This window comes from Hemiscyllium ocellatum, chromosome 11 (assembly GCF_020745735.1).
Source record: "Hemiscyllium ocellatum isolate sHemOce1 chromosome 11, sHemOce1.pat.X.cur, whole genome shotgun sequence".
NCBI lineage: Eukaryota > Metazoa > Chordata > Chondrichthyes > Orectolobiformes > Hemiscylliidae > Hemiscyllium > Hemiscyllium ocellatum.
In genome coordinates, this window is record NC_083411.1 from 98509836 (window position 1) to 98530996 (window position 21161).

At 38.3% G+C, this 21161-nt stretch overlaps 1 protein-coding gene across 1 annotated transcript in view; it reads left to right on the forward strand.

Annotated features, from left to right (window-relative positions):
- The window catches only part of tex11 (testis expressed 11), a 169743-nt gene that overhangs the window by 14652 nt on the left and 133930 nt on the right, over positions 1 to 21161 (forward strand). Inside the window, 5 exon segments of the mRNA XM_060831995.1 lie at positions 97 to 177; positions 5428 to 5513; positions 10723 to 10780; positions 15112 to 15207; positions 17845 to 17926. Coding sequence (XP_060687978.1) covers positions 97 to 177; positions 5428 to 5513; positions 10723 to 10780; positions 15112 to 15207; positions 17845 to 17926 — 403 coding nt within the window.

The following is a 21161-nucleotide window of genomic DNA, read 5'->3' on the forward strand; positions in this document are numbered from 1 at the left end:
AGCATGGCACAGACAGCAGCACAAAATTCTATCCAGAATCATTGTAACCATGCGTAATTGTTTATGCGTTTTATTTTTTCAACCCTCCATTGCTAGGCTGTGATTCAGTGTGACCATATGAACGCAGTGACTTGTATCCAACGCTGTAAAGATATACTGCTCCGAATACCTAAAGAGGTTTGTTGGTGTCTTTTAATATTTTTATACTGGTTATGATGACTGTGAAATCCAATTTGTGGCAGTGCTGCCATGAGTATATTCTGTCGGGTTTGAATTGAATTTAGGTTCATTTCGTAACTGTTCAATTCCTTACTCCGTCATCCTTATTACTTAGCCAAAACCAAATATACCTGATGTGAATTATTTCAGATATGAATTTATTCTCATTTGGGAATAACATTATATTGTGTTTGCTAGGTACATATTCAAACATACTAAAACAAAAAAAAGTATTTTCTGGAATTATGATACATGTCTTAAAACTGTAATTCTTTGGAAATTTTACATCATTTAACCTGCATTCACAAATTTTTCTTTATATATGCCCAAAATCAGTCTATGGAATTAATTATAAATCTGTAAACAATGCATTTCTAGTATTGAATTAGTGTAAATTAAAGCAGCTGCTGTAAACAGAGGACTTGAAAGTTAGTTAATGAAAGTACCAATCTGACAAATGGTCAATGTAAAAGTTCTATTTACCTTGTAGAATCATACAGAAATTTGTAGCACAGAAACAGACTGTTTGATTCACTGTTTCTGTGCTGGTTGTTCTGGGTCATAACAGGAACCAATCACTGTGAACCTTTTTTCCAGTTCTTAATCATCATTTCAAGTGCAGGTACACAATCCTTTATCCAAAATCCTTGGGGCCAACTGTTTTTTGAATTTTGGAATTTTTCAGATTTCAGAATAAATGACATTTTCAGTGAAATAAAAAGCATCTTACTGAACAACAGACTCATGTGTGACTAGTACAAGTGCTGAGACACCATTGATGCCTGCCAGTACTGAGCCACGCCGCCATGTCACATAGGTCGAGTGGGTATAGCATTCGGTCACCTGTTCAAGCAAAAACTTTGGATTTCGGAGCTTTTTGGAGTTTGGACTTCCGGATAAAGGATTGTGCACTTGTGCTTGTTGATTACAGCACTTATTATGTGAGTATCAGACAAATCCCTGACATACCGATCATTTTAAATGTGATAGGATCTTTTACAAAAATATCAGCAATGTTCCAGTCATTTTTTAACAAATAAAACTAAAAAAAACTGAAATGAATTTATAGAAGAAAAAATCCAGTCCATTCTCTTATAACACAAATTTAAAGATTTTTAAACACAGTAGAAATACTCCACTCTTTAAAGATCGAACACAAGCAATAATGTTGTATCAGAATCAGGACACTGGTGCAACTTACAAATATTGTTGCAGTTCTGAGAGCATCTTGTGCTGCCTTGTAGCAAGACCTAGTTCAGCTTATTTCCAAGGGAGAGAAACTTTTTTTAATACTAAAGTGGGCTTGATGTAATTAAAATTTCAACTCATCTACTGGAACTGGAGATAACGCTTAATTATTATTGTAAGCTTCCTGACTTCGCCTCCTTTCAGTGCTGTACTATCACTAATGTAACTTCAATTCCTTTCCTTACCAAAATACCTTTGAAAATTTAACCTCTTCTTTTCCACCAGTTGTGTCCCAGTGTCCCAGTCTGGGATTAATAACTTTGTATTTGATATAATTTTTTAAAAAAATAAACTGTTTAGGAATGCTGCTTAGCACATGTGATTCCACTGAAGAATTTTTCAGCACTTTGGAGCTTGATACATGCTTCTGTCTCAAATGACTTTCCAGCTCAGACTGAAAATGAAAGTCAGAAACTGCAAAGTTCTTTGCCTAATCCCTCTGGTTAGTTGCGTAGGAGCATTGGTTAACTTCCTTTTGCTTGGAATTATGATCATTGTCATTTTAAAAGCTGATTGTTAACTCCAAACACATAGAAAAACCCTTCTGTTCCAGTTAGATTTCCAAGAACTGAAACATGCAGTAAACAGTATTAAAATAATCCATGTAAATCTCAGGGTTTCACCACACATTTAAATGCTTCAACTCCTGTATCTACTACCCGTTTAGGCAGACAGGGAATGGCACCAATACTTGGGCTAGTGAGAGCTGTTTTGATTCTATGGGCTCCACATAAACAAGGTTGGGACTCGTGTCCTGGATCTCACAAGGCCTTTGGATAGTGCTTTAAATTAGCAGAGGTTGTGGGAGTATTTGGACTTAAAAATCAAAAGAAAAATGTTGAGACAATAGAATAATGTAATGATTTGGGCAAAGACAAGAAGAGTGGGGACCAAATTGTATGGTATTATTGTATTAATAAACTAATATAGTCTAATCGGAGTTTAAATAAAAGACTCTTTATCTGAATACACATTGCATCCACAGTAAGTTGGATGAAGTGGTGGCACAAATAAAAACGTTTTTTATCCAGTTGTTTTTCTTTAATCCAGAGTGTGGTTACAGGTAATCACGTTAAGAAATAAATATTACTGGGTACAATACATTTGGGAAAAGACAGGTTACATGTTAAAGGAGATGGAATGGCCCTGATAGGTTGACCTCTGTATTGAGGAAAGATTTTGACCCAGAAGACCAGGATTTCAGATCAGTATGTCTTGAGATTAGGAATAATGAGTCCGAAGACATCTAACAGGAGTTATGTTATTGGATAGAGTATAAAACAAAGAATGATTGAACAATAAGACCAAAACATGTAGGTAGTTCGTATTGTGCATGAATTACAAAAAGCAAGCAGCCAAGTTCAACAGGTAATAGGATTGCTCTGCCTTTCAATGAGATCATGGCTGATCTAATAACCACTTTACTGCCTTTTCTCCATAATGCTTGACTCCTTCACTAATTAAAGATCTGTCTATCTCAGCCTTGATTGATGGGAAGGCTATCTACAGATCACACAAAGAATTTCACAGACTCACTCTACTCTGAGAGAATACTTTGCTCCTTATCCCTGTCTTAAGTGTTTTCTTCTGAGATTATGCTGTCTGGTCATAGACTCTCCCATAACAAAACAACCTCTCATATCAATCCTGTCAAGCCCCTTACGAACTTTATATGTTTCAATAAGGTTGCCTCTCATTCTTCTAAATTCAAATGCATATAGGCCAATTCTATTTGACAAATACCCATTTGACAGTCTCTCCATACCCAGTATCATCGAGTGGACCTCCTTTTGACCGCCTCCGATACTAGCATATCTTTTATTCAATGGAGGGTCCAAAACTATTCATAGTATTCCAGCTAGTGCTTTGTATTGTTTAAGTAAATCCTCCCTGCTTTAATATACTGTTCCATTAATTTTTCCTATTACCTGTTGAACTTGGTCTGCTTACTTTTTGTAATTCATGCACAAAAACTTCCAAATCTGTGTTGTTCCCTTCTACAGTCTTTTTTTGATTTAAATAACATTCAGTTAAAAGTGCACAGCCTCACATTTTCTTACATGCAAGTCTGTCTGCCAGGTTTTTGCCTGTTCACATATCCTATCCATATCCCTCTGTTACCCTAACCAGTTGTCTTCACATCTAATTTGCTATCTGAAAACTTGGCTATAGTACGTTCACTGCCCCAGCAAAACAGTATGTCTTAAAGGGTAGCAGGTTGAGAAGTGTGAGTATCTAAAACCATCGGTGTCTTTGTTCATAATTTGTTTAAAATTAGTGTGAAGGTACAAAAACTTAGGCAAATGATATATTAGCCTTAACTGAAAATGGATTTGAGTACACAAGTCAAGATGTCTTGCTGCAGTTACACAGACCCTTATTGAAGCAGGGTTCCATTTACCTTGGAGAAAGTACAATGGACGTTCACCTGATTAATCTTTGATATAGTGAAACCATCCAGTATGGAGAGATTCAGATGACTGGGTTTGTGGGTTTGTATTCCTTAGAGTTCTGAAGAATGAGGGGTGACCTCCTTGTAATGTGCAAATTTCTTCGAGGGTGAATGTAAATAAGATAATTTCACTGGCTGGTGAGTCTAAAACCAGTCAACATAAGTTCAGGATGAGGGATAGGGCATTTTAGACCAAGATGAGGAAAGATTTCTTTTCACTCAGAATGTGGTGAATCTTTAAAATTCACCCAGAGGTTTGTGGAAACTCAATCATTAAGCATGTTTAAGACAGAAATTTGATAGATTTCTGGAGACTAATGACATAAAACTTGATGTCAGTACTGTGGAAAACTGACATTGAGGTGGCCAATCAGCCATTATCCTACTGAATGGTGGTACAGTCTCAATTGGCTAAACAGCCTAGTTCTGTTCCGATGTTCCCAGATTTTGGAGTGGTCTCAGCAGATCTGCAGGTAACCATGGATGAGAGAGAAAGTAAGGAATCACCAAACGGTTAGGCTGATGTCACTTGTTGGGGGGAAAAGTTGAAATCTACCATTAAGGAAGTCTTATTTTATTTCAGAAAATAAAAAGCCTGATCTGTAGACACCATGGTTTTATTCAAGGGAAATCACATTTGACCAGTCTATTAGAGTTTAGAGAAGTTTACGGATTTGGTAAATAAGGGGTTACCAATGGATTTAGAATGCTTGCATTTGTAAAAGACATTTGAGTTGCCACACAAAATGTTGATGGCCAAGAAAAAGCTGATGGAGTTGCAGGTAATAACATGGTTAGAGAGTTGTTTAATGGACAGAGAACAAATAATAATGATGAAGGAGGAGCAGTATTGTTCCAGTGTATGACTTGGAGAAAGACTTGCAGATGGTGGTGTTTTCATTCATTTGCTGACTCTCATGAGTTGGAAGGTGCTTGGATGAATTATTGTATTGTGTGTCCTGTAGATATTGGCATCAACATGCACTGTGTCACTCACTGGTGGGTGGTGGAGGGACTGAATGTTGCAAGTTATGCATGGTGTGCAGATTACTTTTTTCCTGGATGATGTTGAGCTTTTTAAGTGTTATTAGATCTGCACCAATCCAGGTGGTGCAAAATTTTTCATCATACTTCTGACTTACACCTTTTAGATGGTGGACAGTCATGAGATGGAGTTCATAGTCTCTAACCTGTTGCTGTAGCCACAGTATTTATGGGTATTCCTGCTCAGCATTTAGTCTCTGGTAGTCCCCGGGATGTTGATAGTAGGGGACTAAGTAATGATATTGCCGTTGAACGCGATTATAACAGTGGTACAAAAATCGGAAATTTACACATTTCAAATTGAAACAGCTGATTATTGAACTTTGTCATGTTCTTGTGAATCCTGATGAAAATGGAATTTATTTCATTTTACTTCTGGAACGTTTCTATATTCTTCAGGTCACACACATTTTATGTTTACATAATTACTGTGATGTCATCATGGACCCGCATGTATGTTTCAGACAGGTTATTTGACCCTGCTGTGTTACAATTTTGGAATAGAAACCTATCAGCAGAAGAAATATGAAGAAAGTGCTTTCTGGTTGAGGTAAAGATGTCTATTTCAATAAATTTGAAGCATTCTGACCAATGACTCTTGTGACATGGTGTTTAAATATAATTTTGCTGTCAGGTTGTATGTGAAGAATTTCTTAAAGCTTTTGCCTCATTGCCACATTTTTGACAGGCTTTTCAGAAGGAACTGTGTTTACAGATGTAAGAAGGTTCTTTGTCAAACCTCTGTGAATGTTATAGTAGTGAAAGAGCACAGAAGTCCCAAGGAAATTCTCATTCGCGTTTTCTAAAAGAAATGCCATCATAGAATGCAAATCAGTTATAAATTACTGTTATAATATGAAATCAATTAGGTGGGTTTCTACATCCCACATATTAGCAAGTGAGACAATGCAAGTTGTAGAATCTTGCATGTTATATGATTGAAGCCTGTAGAAACATGTAGAAACATAGAAATAACTGCAACAGCAGTTCCTACTGAATTCTAGAAATCAAGGTTCTCACCAGCTATAAATTAATACAATCTTCATATTCAACTGCTCCTTCCCTGTACCTGAGCTCGGTCTACCCTTTCTTGCTCCCTTGTGCGGCCTACTGGCTAAATTTTCAGGTATGGCACATCAGGAGATCTTGATGACTTTAATGGTAACATAAAAGAGAATGATGGTGCGCGGCATTGATGCTTGTAATTGGCTTACCTGGAATGGAGCTTCCCATCACTGCTAAAGTGCAGAATGCCGGTCAATATACTGCAAAGCTCAGAACCCATTTGTTCCAGCATAAAAGTAGTACAGGGCGACCCCCATATCTGTGGAATCATTTTTTGCGGTTTCAGTTACCTGCGGTTTACCGCAGCCTGACCATATTAAAGGGAACCTTCCGCAACCAGGGATCGGGGGCTGCAGGGAAGGTAAATTTCCCATTGAAATGAACGGACTCGCTCCTATCCGCAGTTTTGGGCTTCCACGGTAGGTTGTGGAATGCATCCCCTGTGGGTGCAGGGAAAACTTCTGTATATCCAACCACAATGTAAGATCGGTTCACGCCCGAGTCTCATGTTCTGTTGCAGCTCAGGTAGAAGCCCTTCCTGAAGAAGGGCTTATGCCCGAAACGTCGTGTCTCCTGTTCCTTGGACGCTGCCTGACCTGCTGCGCTTTTCCAGCAACACATTTTCAGCTCAGGTAGAAACCACTCGAGATATCTGCTATGATGGAAGCTCAAGTTGAGGTCATGAAATCTGTGCTTGCTGCCACGAAGGCTCAGGTTTATGCTGCCCAGACTCAAATTGTTGTCGTTATTGCTATTGATCCAATTGATTGAGGGGGCATATCTCATTCCAGTGTTCCATAGGATTGCAAATGTCACCTGTGCAATTTAAACTATATCCATGTAAAGCCCTAAATATACGCTTACTCACACAAGTAGACATGAAAGACAAATGGCTTTAATACATTACCATGGGGAAATAAAAATAGGATTAACAAATTCCAGTTAGAACACAAGTTGCAAAAGTGCTTTCTCGCAGTTGTTTTGATTTTTGCAACGAGAATATGCTGTCATCTGTAGGGTGATGGTCCTTCTTTTTGGATGTTTGATAAGTGAACTTGGATCTTTACTTGTATGGATTCTTTCATTTAAACATTTTTTTGATGGAAGTGCAAGGATTGATCCTTCCTTTCTGCATGTTTGTTTCTTCCACTCTGCTGCTCTCAGCACTTAAACATTGTGCAGCTCATCCTTTCAGAATGCTGTTGACAGGCAGAATTTCCTTAACTTGAAACATTTGGAGTATTGTTCAATCTCTCATTCTCACTCTTACTGCTTCTAAAATGCAAAATTGCATTGCACAACTCAGCAACACATGCAGTAGTTGACTACTTTTCATTGCAAGACTCTGTTGCTATTTCAGTTATAGTAGTCTAACTTCGATTTCTATTGTTTTCCATAAAATGAGAAGTAAATAATGCTTTATATTGACAGCATGTGGTTAGGAGTACCGTAAGAAAAAGGAACAGGAATAGGCTGTTTGGTCCCTTGAGACTGCTCTGCCATTCAGCAGGATCAAGGCTGATCTGGCATTCTTCATGTTTATTTTCTTGTCTTTTCCCTATAACTCTTGATTCCCCTTCTGATCAAGAATCCGTATTTCTCTCAGCCTTAAATATACACATGGGCTGTACCACCACAGATTTCTGTGGCAAGGAGTTCCAAAGATTCTCATCCCTCTGAGAATAAAAAACCCTCCTTATCTCACTCTTAAATTGACACCTGATTATTCTGGCATAATGCTGTTTGGTTTTAGACACTCTCATGAGGGGAAGCATCCTCTTAGCATTTACCCTGTCAAGCCCTTAATAATTCTGTACGTTTCGATGAGATCCTATGAACTCCATTGAGTAGAATCCGAACCGTATCACCCTTTCCTCATAAGACAGTCCCTCCATACTAGGGTTCATATTATTGAACTTTTTCTGAACTGCCTCCAATGAAATGAACCCTTAAATAAAGGGACAAAAACTGCCCTAAGTACTCCAGATAGTCTCCCCAGCATCTTGTACAATTGCAATAAGACTTCTCTACTCTTATACTCTGACCCCCTTAAAAATAAGGGCTAATATTCTGTTAGCCTTCCTGAATGTCTGTTGCACTGTGTGCTAGTTTTGTGTTTTGTGCGTAAATACCCCCAAGTCTTTTGTGGTGCAGCTTTCTTCACTTTTTCTCTATTTTAATAATAGTGTTCTTCTGACCCCCCCCTGGAAAAATGGGCAACTTCACGTTATTATACATATACTCGGTTTTGCCAACATTTATGTCCATTTACTTAACCTATCAATCTCTCTCCATAAAGTGTTTGTATCCCTTTTGCAACCTGCCTTTTCACCTGGTTTTGTCATCTGCAAATTTGGCTACTGAATGTTTACTTCCTTTCTCCACTCACTATTTTCTGCCCATTAATCAGTTCTTAATCCATGCCAGTAAGCTATGTCAACACCATGGACTCTGATCATGACTTAAATTTGTGTGAGATATCTTGTTGAACACTTGCGGGGAAGTTCAAATACAACACTTCTACTGATATCCATCTGTCTACTCTGGTTGAAGCTTCTTCAAAAAACACAATTTCCCATTCATGAAGCCATGCTGACTATGCTTGATTAGATTATGATTTCCAAAATTGGCTTAATTCATTTCAGTTTTTTTTCAATGATAGATGTTAAGCTAGCCGGCCTGTAGCTACTTGTTTTATGCCTCCCTTTTTGAATTGGGAAAAATTAGCAAGTTTCTAATCTTTTGGTACTTCTCCAGAATCTAACAATTTTTCGGAACATTACAACCAAAGCGTTCATTATATGTACACCATCTTTTATGATCCTAGAATGAAAGCCATTAGGTCAGGAGACTTGCCTGCCTTCACCCCCATTAGTTTGTCGAATACTACTACTTTCGAGGTGATAAATAATTCCTCCCCATATATTTGATTATTAGTTGGATGTTCAACGTATCTTCCACCATAAAGACTGATGCAAAGTATCTCTGCCATTTCCTTGTTCCCCAAAATCATCTCCCCAGATTAATATCTCAACTGTTCACGTTGATCTCTCTTCCTTCATATATATTTAAAGAAGCTCTTCCTGTCAGTTTTTATATTCTTCACTAGTTTGCACTCCTAGTTTTTTTTGTTTCGTCTTTCTTTGCTAAATTCTGAATTTATCCCAGTCTTCAGGATTATTACTGACTTTGGCCTTCTTAATTTTTTTTAATACTTTGCTTAATTTCCTTGGTTAGCTATGTTGTTTTATTCCTCTCTTCGATTCTTTCTTCCTTAGCAGAATGTATTTTTGCTGAGAACCATGAAGTACCTCCTTAAATATCTGCTTCTGCTTGCTTACTGTCATTACTGCTAATCTGTGCACCCAGTTTACTTTGTCTATCCACATTTCTTTATATTTCCTTTTACATAAGTTCAACACAGTTATTTCTGAGCCAAGTTTCTCACTCTCAAACCAGATACTAAGTTCTATCATGTCATGATCACTGCTTCCTAGGGAATCTTTTACTAGGGAGGTCATTTATTAATTCAGCCTTAGTACCCAATTCCAGATACAAAATGGTTGACTCCATGACATATAACTCGAGGCAACTATGAATTTGTTATCATAGCTACCCTTTCCAATTTTATCCACCCAATCAACATAAAGATTAACATCAGCCACAATTATTGCTGCATTCTTTTTACATGGTCATGCAATTTTTTAAATTTTTAGTCTTTACTATAGAGTGACTGCTTTTGAGTGTGTGTACATTACTCCTACCAACGTCGTCTTTTGCTTGCTGTTTTTTAACCTCTGCCCAAATGGACTCTACATTATCTGAGCCTAGATTGCCACTCTCAACTGTCCTCATTTAATCTCTTATTAATGAGGCTTTTCTCATTCTGAGGTTAGATTTCAGGAGTTCACACAGTTTAGTGACCTCTTTCTTGCTGAACATTTGTCATTGCTCATGTTTTAGGGAAATGTAGGAGAACTACTCCATGGAAACCCTTGGAGGTTGCAATCTGTATATAGTGCACATCTTCATCTCTTCCCACACTCTTCACAAAGCTTTTCTTCTGCTGCATGTTTTTAGACCTTGACCAAGAAGCACTACAACAACTCAGTTGTCTCCCTGAACTATACATAACTTCCAAAAAACCCAAAGCATAGTGCTTCCGCAAACTTGTCCTGAGCAAATATAAACTTAATTCACCTTCCCTCCAGTTTGTTGAATAGTCCTTTAACAAGTGCATGTTCAGGGATCATTTTGCAGCTGAATGCACGATCTTTGTAAATCACCTCTGCAGTCATCCAATTGACAAATGTTCCAAATGTGCAAGGTGAGTGTCGCATCACATTGCAATGTTGTTTGAGTTTGAGATAACTCAAAGTAGTTGGTTCCAGACATGCAGGGACTCTATAACTGAGCCCCTTCCTGTGCACAGGAAGTAGCTAGCTGCGGAGTATGTCCTACCAACCTGACACTAAGATTCCATATTATCATCTCCAGCAGCAAGATAAATCAAGTTTTCAAATCCTAATGTTTGTTCATGACTGATATGTTGAACCTCCGCACCGTTAGTATTTCCTACCCTCTATGCGTGAGCTTAGTGACTAGATAACACTGGATTTGAAGACTCCATGCAATAGCGGAAATAATTTTTTACTTATGCTGTTGCTAATGCAGTAATGTTTTTCCATTATCAGTCAGAGCTACGACATTGGGAAAACAGACAAAAGATATTCCCCTAGTTCTCCTGTGCAGGTATGAACAGTTTAAATGTTAAGTGAATTTATATAATGATATTAGAAAATAATTTGAGTTTATCTTTGTATATATGTCAAGGAGTAAAAGTTTAGTGAGTGCACGTGGAAATATTGCAAGCATTGAGGTTATGAAGAATGTCACAGCTGCAATTGTTCGCTTTCTAGTATGATTGTCCACTTAGGAAATTCTGTGTCGCTGATTGTGGGTTCTTTGGGTCCTTGCATAGCCAATGAGCCTGATCCTACATGCACATCTCTGACCATGCAATTGACAGGTGTTTCCAGGAGATCGAATTGGTCCTCAGCTGAGATCGCTGGCATTCCTTTCTCTGGTTCCTTCTTCGTACTTCCTGTTACCAGTGGGTGTTCTCAAAGGATTGTGTCCCTTTATACAGGTGATTCTGCCAATCAGTTTCTTCTGAGCAAGGATCTACAAGGTGTTGACACCTAAATTGTGTTTCTTGGGTAAGCCTTCAGGCAATCATTAGTCCTCCTCTCATTTGAGTGCCTTCTTTGAGCTGGCAATGATGTGCTTTGACGTCTTAAGTGTGTGGCAGGCCAAGCAGTGTTGGCTCTGGATGATCGTCGTCTTGATGCTGGTGCTATTCGCTTCTTCAAGGATACTAACATTATTATACCTGTCCTTACAGCTGATGTGCAGAATCTGTCTCCAACAGTGTTGGTGGTACTTCTCCCGGACCTTGATGTGGCTTCTATATGTAGTCCAAGTTTTGGAGTTGTGTGGAAGTGGAAGGATGACTGCCTTATAAACAAGGCTCTTGATATCAGTACAGATGTCGCAGATGTCAAAAATTCTCATCTTTAGGTGTCTGAAGGAAGCATACCGGATTGGATGCAGTTTTGGGTCTGTGCATTGATGTCAGCCTTGGATGAGAGGTGACTTCCCAGGTAGAAAGAATGGTCATAATGGAGGGGTGGATTGGAACTTTGAGGATGGCCTGCTAAAGGACTCTAGTCTTGGGATTGATGCTGAGGCCAAGACTTTAGTATGATCTACAAAGGTGTTTAACAAGGCTTGAAGATTCTCATCCGAGAGAGCAGCAATAACTTTGCTAGTGCAACTTTGATGTATAGACGACAATGCCAATGTTGTTATCGTCTTGGATTTCAACTGGTAGTGGTTGAAAAGTATCCTGTGAACAATGTCCAGACCAAAGCTTGTTCTTGACGAGATGACTGATGTGTGATGGTGGGAGAAAAAGGTGATCATGACACATCATTGGTTGGCTCCCCTATTTTATCAGGCAGTGTTCACTTCACCCTTGTTCCTCTGCAGATCACTTGATAAGCCTGTGCCCTCTTGTCCTTTTTCGTTTTACAAGTGGGTACAGTTTCATCTACTCAATATAACCCATTTGTAAATTGAGAAAATCTCTATCAGACCTCCCCTTAGCCGCCTTATCTTCAAAAAGAACAGTCCCAACTTCAATCTGTCCTCAAGTGAATTTCCTTATCCTTGGACACACTCATAAACTGCTTCTGTCCTCTCTTCAATGCCATTCTATACTTACTACACAATACTCCGACTGAGGTCTAGCAAACATACATGTTCAACATCACTCCTTACTCCTGTACTATTTGTCGAAAAATGTGGCACTGGAAAAGCACAGCAAGTCAGGCAGCATTTGAGGAGCAAGAGAGCCAACATTTCAGGCATAAGCCCTTCCTCAGTCGACCCTCCTGCTCCGATGCTTCCTGATCTACTGTGCTTTTCCAGTGCCACACTTTTCGAGTCTGATCTCCACTATCTGCAGTTCTCACTTTCTCTCTGTACTATCTGCCTCTATTAATAAAACTGAGAATACCTTCTTGCTTTCTCTGTGTCCTTCCACTTTTAATTATTTGCGCATGTGTACACCCAGGACCCTTAGCTCAGGTTGGTGCTAAGTGTGTAAGCTCACTGAGCTTGAAGGTTAGTTTTCAGACATTACATCACCATACTAGGTGAAAGTCATCTACATCATCAGTGAAAGTTTCCAATGCAGCGCTGGTGGTATGTCTGCTTCTGTATTTATAGGTCTTGGTTTCTTAAGGTGGGTGATGTCGTTTCCAGTTCTTTTTCTTCAAAGGAAGGTAGATAGGATGTAACTTAATGTGTTTATTGATGGAGTTCTGGTTAGATTGCCATGTCTCTAAGAATTGTCATGTTTGTCTTTGTTTTACCTGTCCTAGGATGTGTGTGTTCTCTCAGTCAAAGTGGTGTCTTTCATTGTCTGTAGAGAAACTAATGACAGTGGGTCATGCCTTTTGGTGGCCAGTTGGTGTTCATATATCCTGGTGGCAAGTTTCCTGCTAGTTTGTCCAATTGTGTTTTTTGCAGTTCTTGCATAGTATCTTGTAAATGACGTTAGTTTTGCTGATGGTATCTAATGGATTCTTTAGGTTCATTAGTGGGCGGCACAGTGGCACAGTGGTTAGCACTGCTGCCTCACAGCGCCAGAGACCCGGGTTCATTTCCTGCCTCAGGCAACTGACTGTGTGGAGTTTGCACATTCTCCCCTTGTCTGCGTGGGTTTCCTCCGGGTGCTCCGGTTTCCTCCCACAGTCCAAAGATGTGCGGGTCGGGTGAATTGGCCATGCTAAATTGCCCGTAGTGTTAGGTAAAGGGTAAATGTAGGGGTATGGGTGGGTTGCGCTTCGGTGGGTCGGTGTGGACTTGTTGGGCCGAAGGGCCTGTTTCCACACTGTAAGTAATCTAATCTAATCATTGGTCGTTGTTTAGGTGTGTTGGTAGATTAGTGGGCTACCATGAATGTATTAGGAAAAGCAGGAATCCCATGAACAACCATGGGAGCTTCATTGCAAACCTGTTCCTAATCAGTAAGTATCCATCGACCATTATTGCTCCGTCATTCCTATCAATCAGCTAATGTTGCAGCTGACCATTTTTAATTGGATGACGTGTAAGTTTCCTCTTAAGTTTGTTATGTGCCTTCTGAAAGTACATGTGTGCCACATCAACAGCCTTGCCTTCATCAAGCCTTTTAGCTATATCTTCATAAAACTCCAGCAAGGTAGTGAAACATGTTTTTCTCCTTTAGAATTCCATGCTGATTTCCCCTTAATCAACCCACTTTTTTTCTGGATAACTATTGATCCTATCAAATAAATTTCTGTAGAAGCTTCCCAACACTGGTGTTAAATTGACTGGTCTGTAATTATTAGGCTTATTGAACAGGGCTATAATATTTGCAATATTCCAACCTTCTGGCATCTCCCGCAAGTCCATGGAAAATTAAAAAATTGTGGCCAGTGCCCCTGCAATTCGGACTCTCCTTTTCTTCAAACTCATTGGATGCATGACATCCAATTCCAGTGCCTTGTCAAATTTAAGTACTAATTTTCTTTCCAGCACTTCTGTCCAATAGATTTTAAGCCCTTCTAGATTTTCCCCCTCTGCCATCATGACTTGAGTAGCATCTTGGTAAAGGCAGATGTAAACATGTAAACACCTCAGCCATGTTTCCTGCTTTGATTCATAAATTTTGTTTTTGGTCCCTAATTAGTTCTATTCCTGCTTTTGCCACTCATTTCATATTTATATGGCTTTAGAAGATTTTGGGACACTTTTCTGTGTTGGCTACAAGTCTTTCCTCATAATTCATTTTGCTTCACTTATTTGCTTTTCACCTCCTGAACCTTAGTTCTTAATTTTATTTTCAACCTGACTCTTGTCATAAGCACACTTTTTTCTTCTTTATCTTAATTTCTAACTTTGAAGTGCTGGGTGCTCTGGATTTGTTCATTCTACCATTCCCACTTGACATAATATATCTTGACTGTAACTGTTTGAAGGTAGCCTATTATTCAGTTACTGTTTTCTTGCCCACCTATTTTTGTGCTCCATTGAAGTCTTGTTTCTATGAATAGACTTTTCTAATTCTGGATTGTTGTATGCCATTCTTCACCATCATCCTGAATCTTGGGATGTAATGATCAAAAATGATCCCAAATGACAACTTTTCCAACCACCCTCAAATCAGAGCACCACCTTTTCATGTTTCCAGAGTAATTGTTAGTTCCAATTAACTGGCAATGTGATTAACCAGTACCATCTGTTCCTGGAGCATGCTGAATAACAGCATGTTTAATGTACTTTTTGTACTGGATGTATTTTCACATGGCATGATAGAGTTTGGCTGGGACAAATTGTCTTTTTTTATATCTTCATGTATTTTTGGTATTGTTATGCCATGATTTGTGGCCTCTAAAAGATGATGGTTCAGAGATAAAGAACTAGAAAATTTACAGCTGGTGCTATGTTGGAGTCATACAATAGAAATTTTTAGAATTGATTGTCTCTTTTAGGCAAAGGTTTTGCGTTTATTAGCCAATGTTTATCTCGAATGGGACGTCAAGCAACACCAGGAGAGAGCTCTCAATGCTGTCATTCTTGCAAATCAAGTAAGACATTTCATGCAGTCCTATAAATATGCAAATTATATATTAATTGAAAACATTATAAAATTATTGTAACCTTGGCTTGAACCTTCTGTTTTTCTTTCTCAACTTTTTTGTTGCTTTCAGCAATGTTGAAAGAATCGCATTCATCCTTGAATATGTCTGCCAGGTCCTATGGTTATAAGCCTGTTTGTCTCATTCTATGCATTTTGGAACAAATGTTCAATTATTGTTTTTAGCCATTTCACTTGAAAACCATGAAAACTTAATGAAACTTTTCAACAAACCAGAACTCCATCTTTTGGTCCATTTCTCTTCATTCATATATTACTCATTTCTGACATTAACTGGAATCTTGAGTGTCGTTGCTACTTGTAAATTTAAAAAATACAGGTAGTTCTCCTATTCTGCCTTAGTTGCATTCCATCGCAACCTTGGTTAATGGAAAATCGCTTAATAGAAATAATGGGGCCCATGGGAAAAGTGGGATTGGGGCAGACCAGCAAAAAAATATCATTCACGATTGCTCAAAAATCACCCAGAGTAAAGCACAGCCTGAAAGATGGTTGAAATCATGTTTATTAATGAAACAAAAGTAAATTTAACATGGTACATTTAAAAAATGTAAGAAAGCTGCTCTCTGTACAGTACCCCTCACAGGCGCTCTGGCAACTGACATTGGCACATGCACAGAATGCACAAAGTCCAGTACCTATGTTGCATATGTGCAGAATGTCACGGATACCAGTGTATGCATAGAATGGCATAGACATTCGTGCATGCGCAGTATGCCTCGAACAATTTAGTGCATGCGCAGAACAAAGCATATGAACCAATTCCTGCTGCAGCTGCACTGTTGCCAACAGGTAGTCATTCATAAAAATACTGTTCTTTAAGTCTTCAGCAAGTTATAGCTAAACTGAGCTGCTGAAACGTGCATTATCCCAGAACTACCTGTAAACATTTCTATAATTCTATCCCATCTATCCACCCAATGGTGCGTCATTTTCCGTTAAATATCCTGAAATTTCTTTCAGTTAATGTGACTGAGCATATTTTTTGTTCATTTCTTTTAAATAAATATGCTTGAAGACAAATTTAGGGCCCTGACAGTCTGAAACTGGTAAGTTATAATGAGGAACAAAAAATGGCAAACCAATTAAATATATCTTTGATTCTTATAATCACAAAAGACACTGTGAGATGAAGGAATAGAATACCTGATCATCTATACCCCAGAATATTTAAGGAAATTGACGTGGAAATTTAAATTCATTGGTCATCTTTCAAGATTCTACAGAATCTGTATCAGATCATATGGATCATGTAGATAAAGTGATCTCACTACTTAAAATAAAGGGAGAAGAAAACTGGGAATTTTAGATTGATTAACCTGACATTGGTAGTGGGCAAGGTATTAGAGTCCATTATGAAAAGTTTAATAGTAGAGCACTTGGCAAACATCATTTAGGATCTGGCAAAGTCAATATACATTTACAAAAAGGGAAATTATGCTTGAGAAATCTACTGGACCCTTTCAAGGATCTAACTCGAATAATATGGATAAATGTAAGGTTATCCAATATGGTAGCAAGAACAGGAAGGCAGGTTATTATTTGAATTGCAAGATTGGGAAAGCAGGATGCAACAAAACCTGGGTGCCTTTGTACAGCAGCTGCTGAAAGAAGCATTTAGGTGCAACTGACAGTGAAGAAGCTAAAATATTATGTTGCCTTTATAGCGAGAGGATTTGCGTACAGAAACATGGATGCCTTGTTGCAGTTGGACAGAGTCTTGATGAGACCACACCTGAAGTATTGTGTACAGTTTTGGCCTTTCTAACTGAGAAAGGGTGTTTTGGCTATGAAGGAAAACAAGAACGATTTACAAGACTACTGCCCTAGGATAGCAGGATGGAACTGACATATAAGGAGAGACTAGATAATTTAGGACTATGCTCCCTGGAGTTTGGAAGGATGAGGGCTGCAATCTCAGAAATCTTTCCATTTTTAATGGCATTTAATTGGGAACATACTTCCAGTGCTTACCCTATGACCAATGAGTTATGGGTAGACTATTAAGGATTGAAACGGGTAGAAAATTCCTGACCCAGAGAGCAATGATCCTGTGGAATTCTCTGCCAATTCTTTGAATGCAATGTTAAATGTTTTCAAGAAGGAGATATGGTTCTGAGCAGGGAGAAAGTGAGGACTACAGATGCTAGAGTCAAAAAGTGTGGTGCTGGAAAAGAACAGCTGGCCAGGCAGCATCCGAGGAGCAGGAGAGTCGACGATTAGAGTATTAAGCTCTTCATCAGCAATGGCCACTCTCTCTCATTCCTAATGAAGAGCTTATGCTCAAAACGTCGGCTCCCCTCCTTCTCGGATGCTGCCTGGCCAGCTGTTCTTTTCAGTACCACTCTTTTTGACTCTTTCAGTTCTGAGCACCAAAGGGATCAAAATGTAAGGGGAGAAAACAGGATTGAGTTAGATAATAAGCTGTGGTCATATTGAGTGGCAGAGTGGGCTCATAGAGTCAAATGGCCTATTCCTATTTTCTTTGTTTCTACATTTTTAGTTTGAACACCATTTGAAAGAAAAAGTGCTTTGTGGTGAGCAGTTCTAATTGTTTTATTGACAGGAGAATCCCCATCCAGCTGGACTCTTCTTGAAGATTAAAATCCTTTTGAAGGGTATTTTTCCTGACCCAGTCATATCAGCAGGTAAGAAACAGAGTTTAGACTGTGTTTATTACCAGTTAGAAAGTGTTGAAATGCATAATTTACAAAACAACGTTCATAGCAGCAAGATGTTGAAGCACGCAACTTAAATAATGCAACTAATCAGATGTCAGAAGTATCTGTGTAGTCTTACTTAGCTTCAGAATAAAAATGAAGGAACACTAAAACAGGTCAGTCAGTATATTTTTCATTTGATGGCTGAAAATTTTGAACAGTTTACTACTGAAGCATTTATTGCCAGCAGACTTAGGAAGAGACCAGAAATCAATCTGTACTGAATTTTAGATTTATTTACCAGTTCCCTAACATGGTCTTGGAGGAGCTAGAGATGGGTGCACTTCCTGCAAGTGTAATCAGCAGGGACGACCATGGCATCCCTCACCTCAAACATGTTGCAAGAGGAACATTGCACTGCCTTCACTGCCATCCCTCTAAAAGTAACCTTAAAAAAAAAACTAGGGCTAAACACTAGAATAAGCAAAATGCAGCACTTACTTTCTTACCACAACGGGTCTTATTATTAGGTTAGAGGAGGAGGGCGTGTAGGAGGCACTACCTCTGTAGTGCCACGGGTTCCTCTCCTGCGCGCCTTTATAGGAAAAAACAACTTGCCCAGGTAAGCTTGCGCTACACCAGCTTTCGGGTCCGCTCCGCATTTTTTAAAAAAAAACCTTCAAATTTAAACCGTTAAACAAACGTCACCGAGCCTTCAAGCAGCCACTGCCAAACAGCTCTTACCTGCTCCATTGAGTGAGCAAGAAGAAGAGAAATCAATCTGTACTGAATTTTAGATTTATTTACCGAATGAAATGTTCAAATGTAAAGTTCCTAACTCTAGAACCCAGCATGATGTCAGTAAGTGTTTTTTCATTTGTACCCATTGCACCATCATTGTTCAGACACACCTTTAGACACAATGTTAATTTTGGCCCATAACATTCAGTTCTAACTTCTGAAATAATTAGGCATGGCATTGGAACTCTACAGTCTACTTCGCGAGTATAGCTGTTCTGATCCTCTGAAGAGAGTCATGTCGCAAACAGTGCAGTTTTGGTTGATGTACAATTAGCAATCTCTGAGAATATTTTTTCATAGCTTATTTAATATTTCATAATTATGATATGAAAGTGGATAAGCTTTTTGTTCTCTATGATTAGATGAGAAACCTAAAAATCAGATGATAACGATAAAGTAAATTTGCCTCCAGCAGGATGTATTATCTGATATGGCAATGCTTATCCATGAACTGCTCTTGGATATTGTGGCATTGGCGAATCCAGCAGACACTTATTACAAGTACTGGTCATACAAAAGCTGAGCTAATAACCATTAAGTTACAATAGAGGACATTTGATGAGTAAGAGTGTCATGCTTCTAGTGATCTGAAATGAGATGGATATGAGATATTAATATCCTTAGGTCACATGCCTAGTTTAATTAGCATCTTATCCACATGTTTCTTAAGAGTACTGACATACTGATCATGAGAGATTGTATAATAAACTCTTGCTTTCAAAGCTTGTGTTCTGAAGTTGAAGGTATGTACTGTACCTTTTAAGAGAAAGTGAATGCTGCTTTGTACTGAGGGCTTACAATCTGATTAGCTAGCAATCTGAGTGTACTGGAAAATTGAAAATATGTAACATTTATATGTGATATAATTAACTGAGTGAGTTGCTTTTTTGACAATGATGCAAATTTAGTCAATCCAATTCAATTGAGCCCCAGGAAACTAAAACCCAATCCAGTTTGAATTTATTGTTTTTGTCAACTTTGAACCAATAAGATGATCCGATGTTTGGGGTATTTAAAAAGCAGGTATTTTGAAAGTCAGATAGAGATTAACTGACATCAAGGAAGACTGCCATTCCCAAACACAATCAAAGGTACCTTTCTTAAATGAAAATTTTTTGCAGTAAAAGGCGACAACCCAGGGAGATCGTAAGCCGAAAGATGAAAGACACTGATGACGACAGCCACTGTATTGTTTTGAATTTAAGTTGTCGTAATCTTAATAAGGGTTTTTATTGGAACAGTATATTGTTAGAGTTGGAGGCAGATAATAAGCACTGAAGAGAAAGGGGAGCTTAAAATTGTGAATAGTTGTTGCTAATAGTCACTATTAGAAATTAATATTAATTTCTTTAAATAGTGGAATTTGGGAGTTCTCTGTCACTCGTATTTTAATACTTTGAGATGAGGTAAGCTTTTCTGGGTGTTTGGTTTAATTAGCAGAAGTGTTTACTGTGTTGTAACAAGTGTCCCAAATAGATTTACATGTTTATATGTAAGCATGTGTCCATTTCATTGTTATTCAAAGTATTTATGGCTAATATTTCAAACTTAAAAATAATGCTTTCGCGATCTGGTAACTGATATATCTGTTAGGAAAAGTACACATTGTTCTCTGTTGCACTTGTATTTGCTGTCACTCATTATTACTATATAATCATCACTGTGTGTTCTTCCTCCGTTTCTTAATGCAGGGTTGGTGTTTTGTGCATTGGTCTGAGTTGACCTGTGTTCCTTTCTTTCTCCTGTCATTTAAATGGTTAGACAATTCATTTCTGGGCAGTTTGTTCACATTTGCCTAAGCCTAAGATGTGCAGGCGGTTGACTCTTTTTCTCTGCCATTGGATGAAAATACAACAATGCATTGTCAAAATCTTGCTTTGTTGCTTGACACTTAATTATTATTGAGTCAATAGGATTCATTATGTTTTCTGTTAGACTGTTTGAGCATGGATGATCGAGTGATGATGTCTTGAAATGGAATCATGTCGTTATAAATGTATTTCAGTCCTTTAAGGAGGTAACAAACATAGTAGATTAAGGTGAATAAGTAGACTTAATATTTTTGAATTTCCAAAATATATTACACATAAGGCTACTCAAGATAGGGTTTTGATAGTATTTAAGCATAGATAGAGGATTGACTAACTAATACAAGGCAGAGAGTTGGGACTGCCATAGGGATCAGTGTGAGGACCACAATTATTAATGAGAGATGTGAATGTATTTCTGCCAAGTTTGTAGATTACATTAAAAAGTAGGTAAGAATACAAGTACAGGGGAACCTCGATTATCTGAATACCAATTATCTGAAAATCGGATTATCCGAAGAAGTTCTCTAGGTCCTGATAGAAATATTACATCGAAGACGTGTTTCCAACAGTGATCGCGTCTTTTGTTTACAGTGATTAAACAGGCACCATTT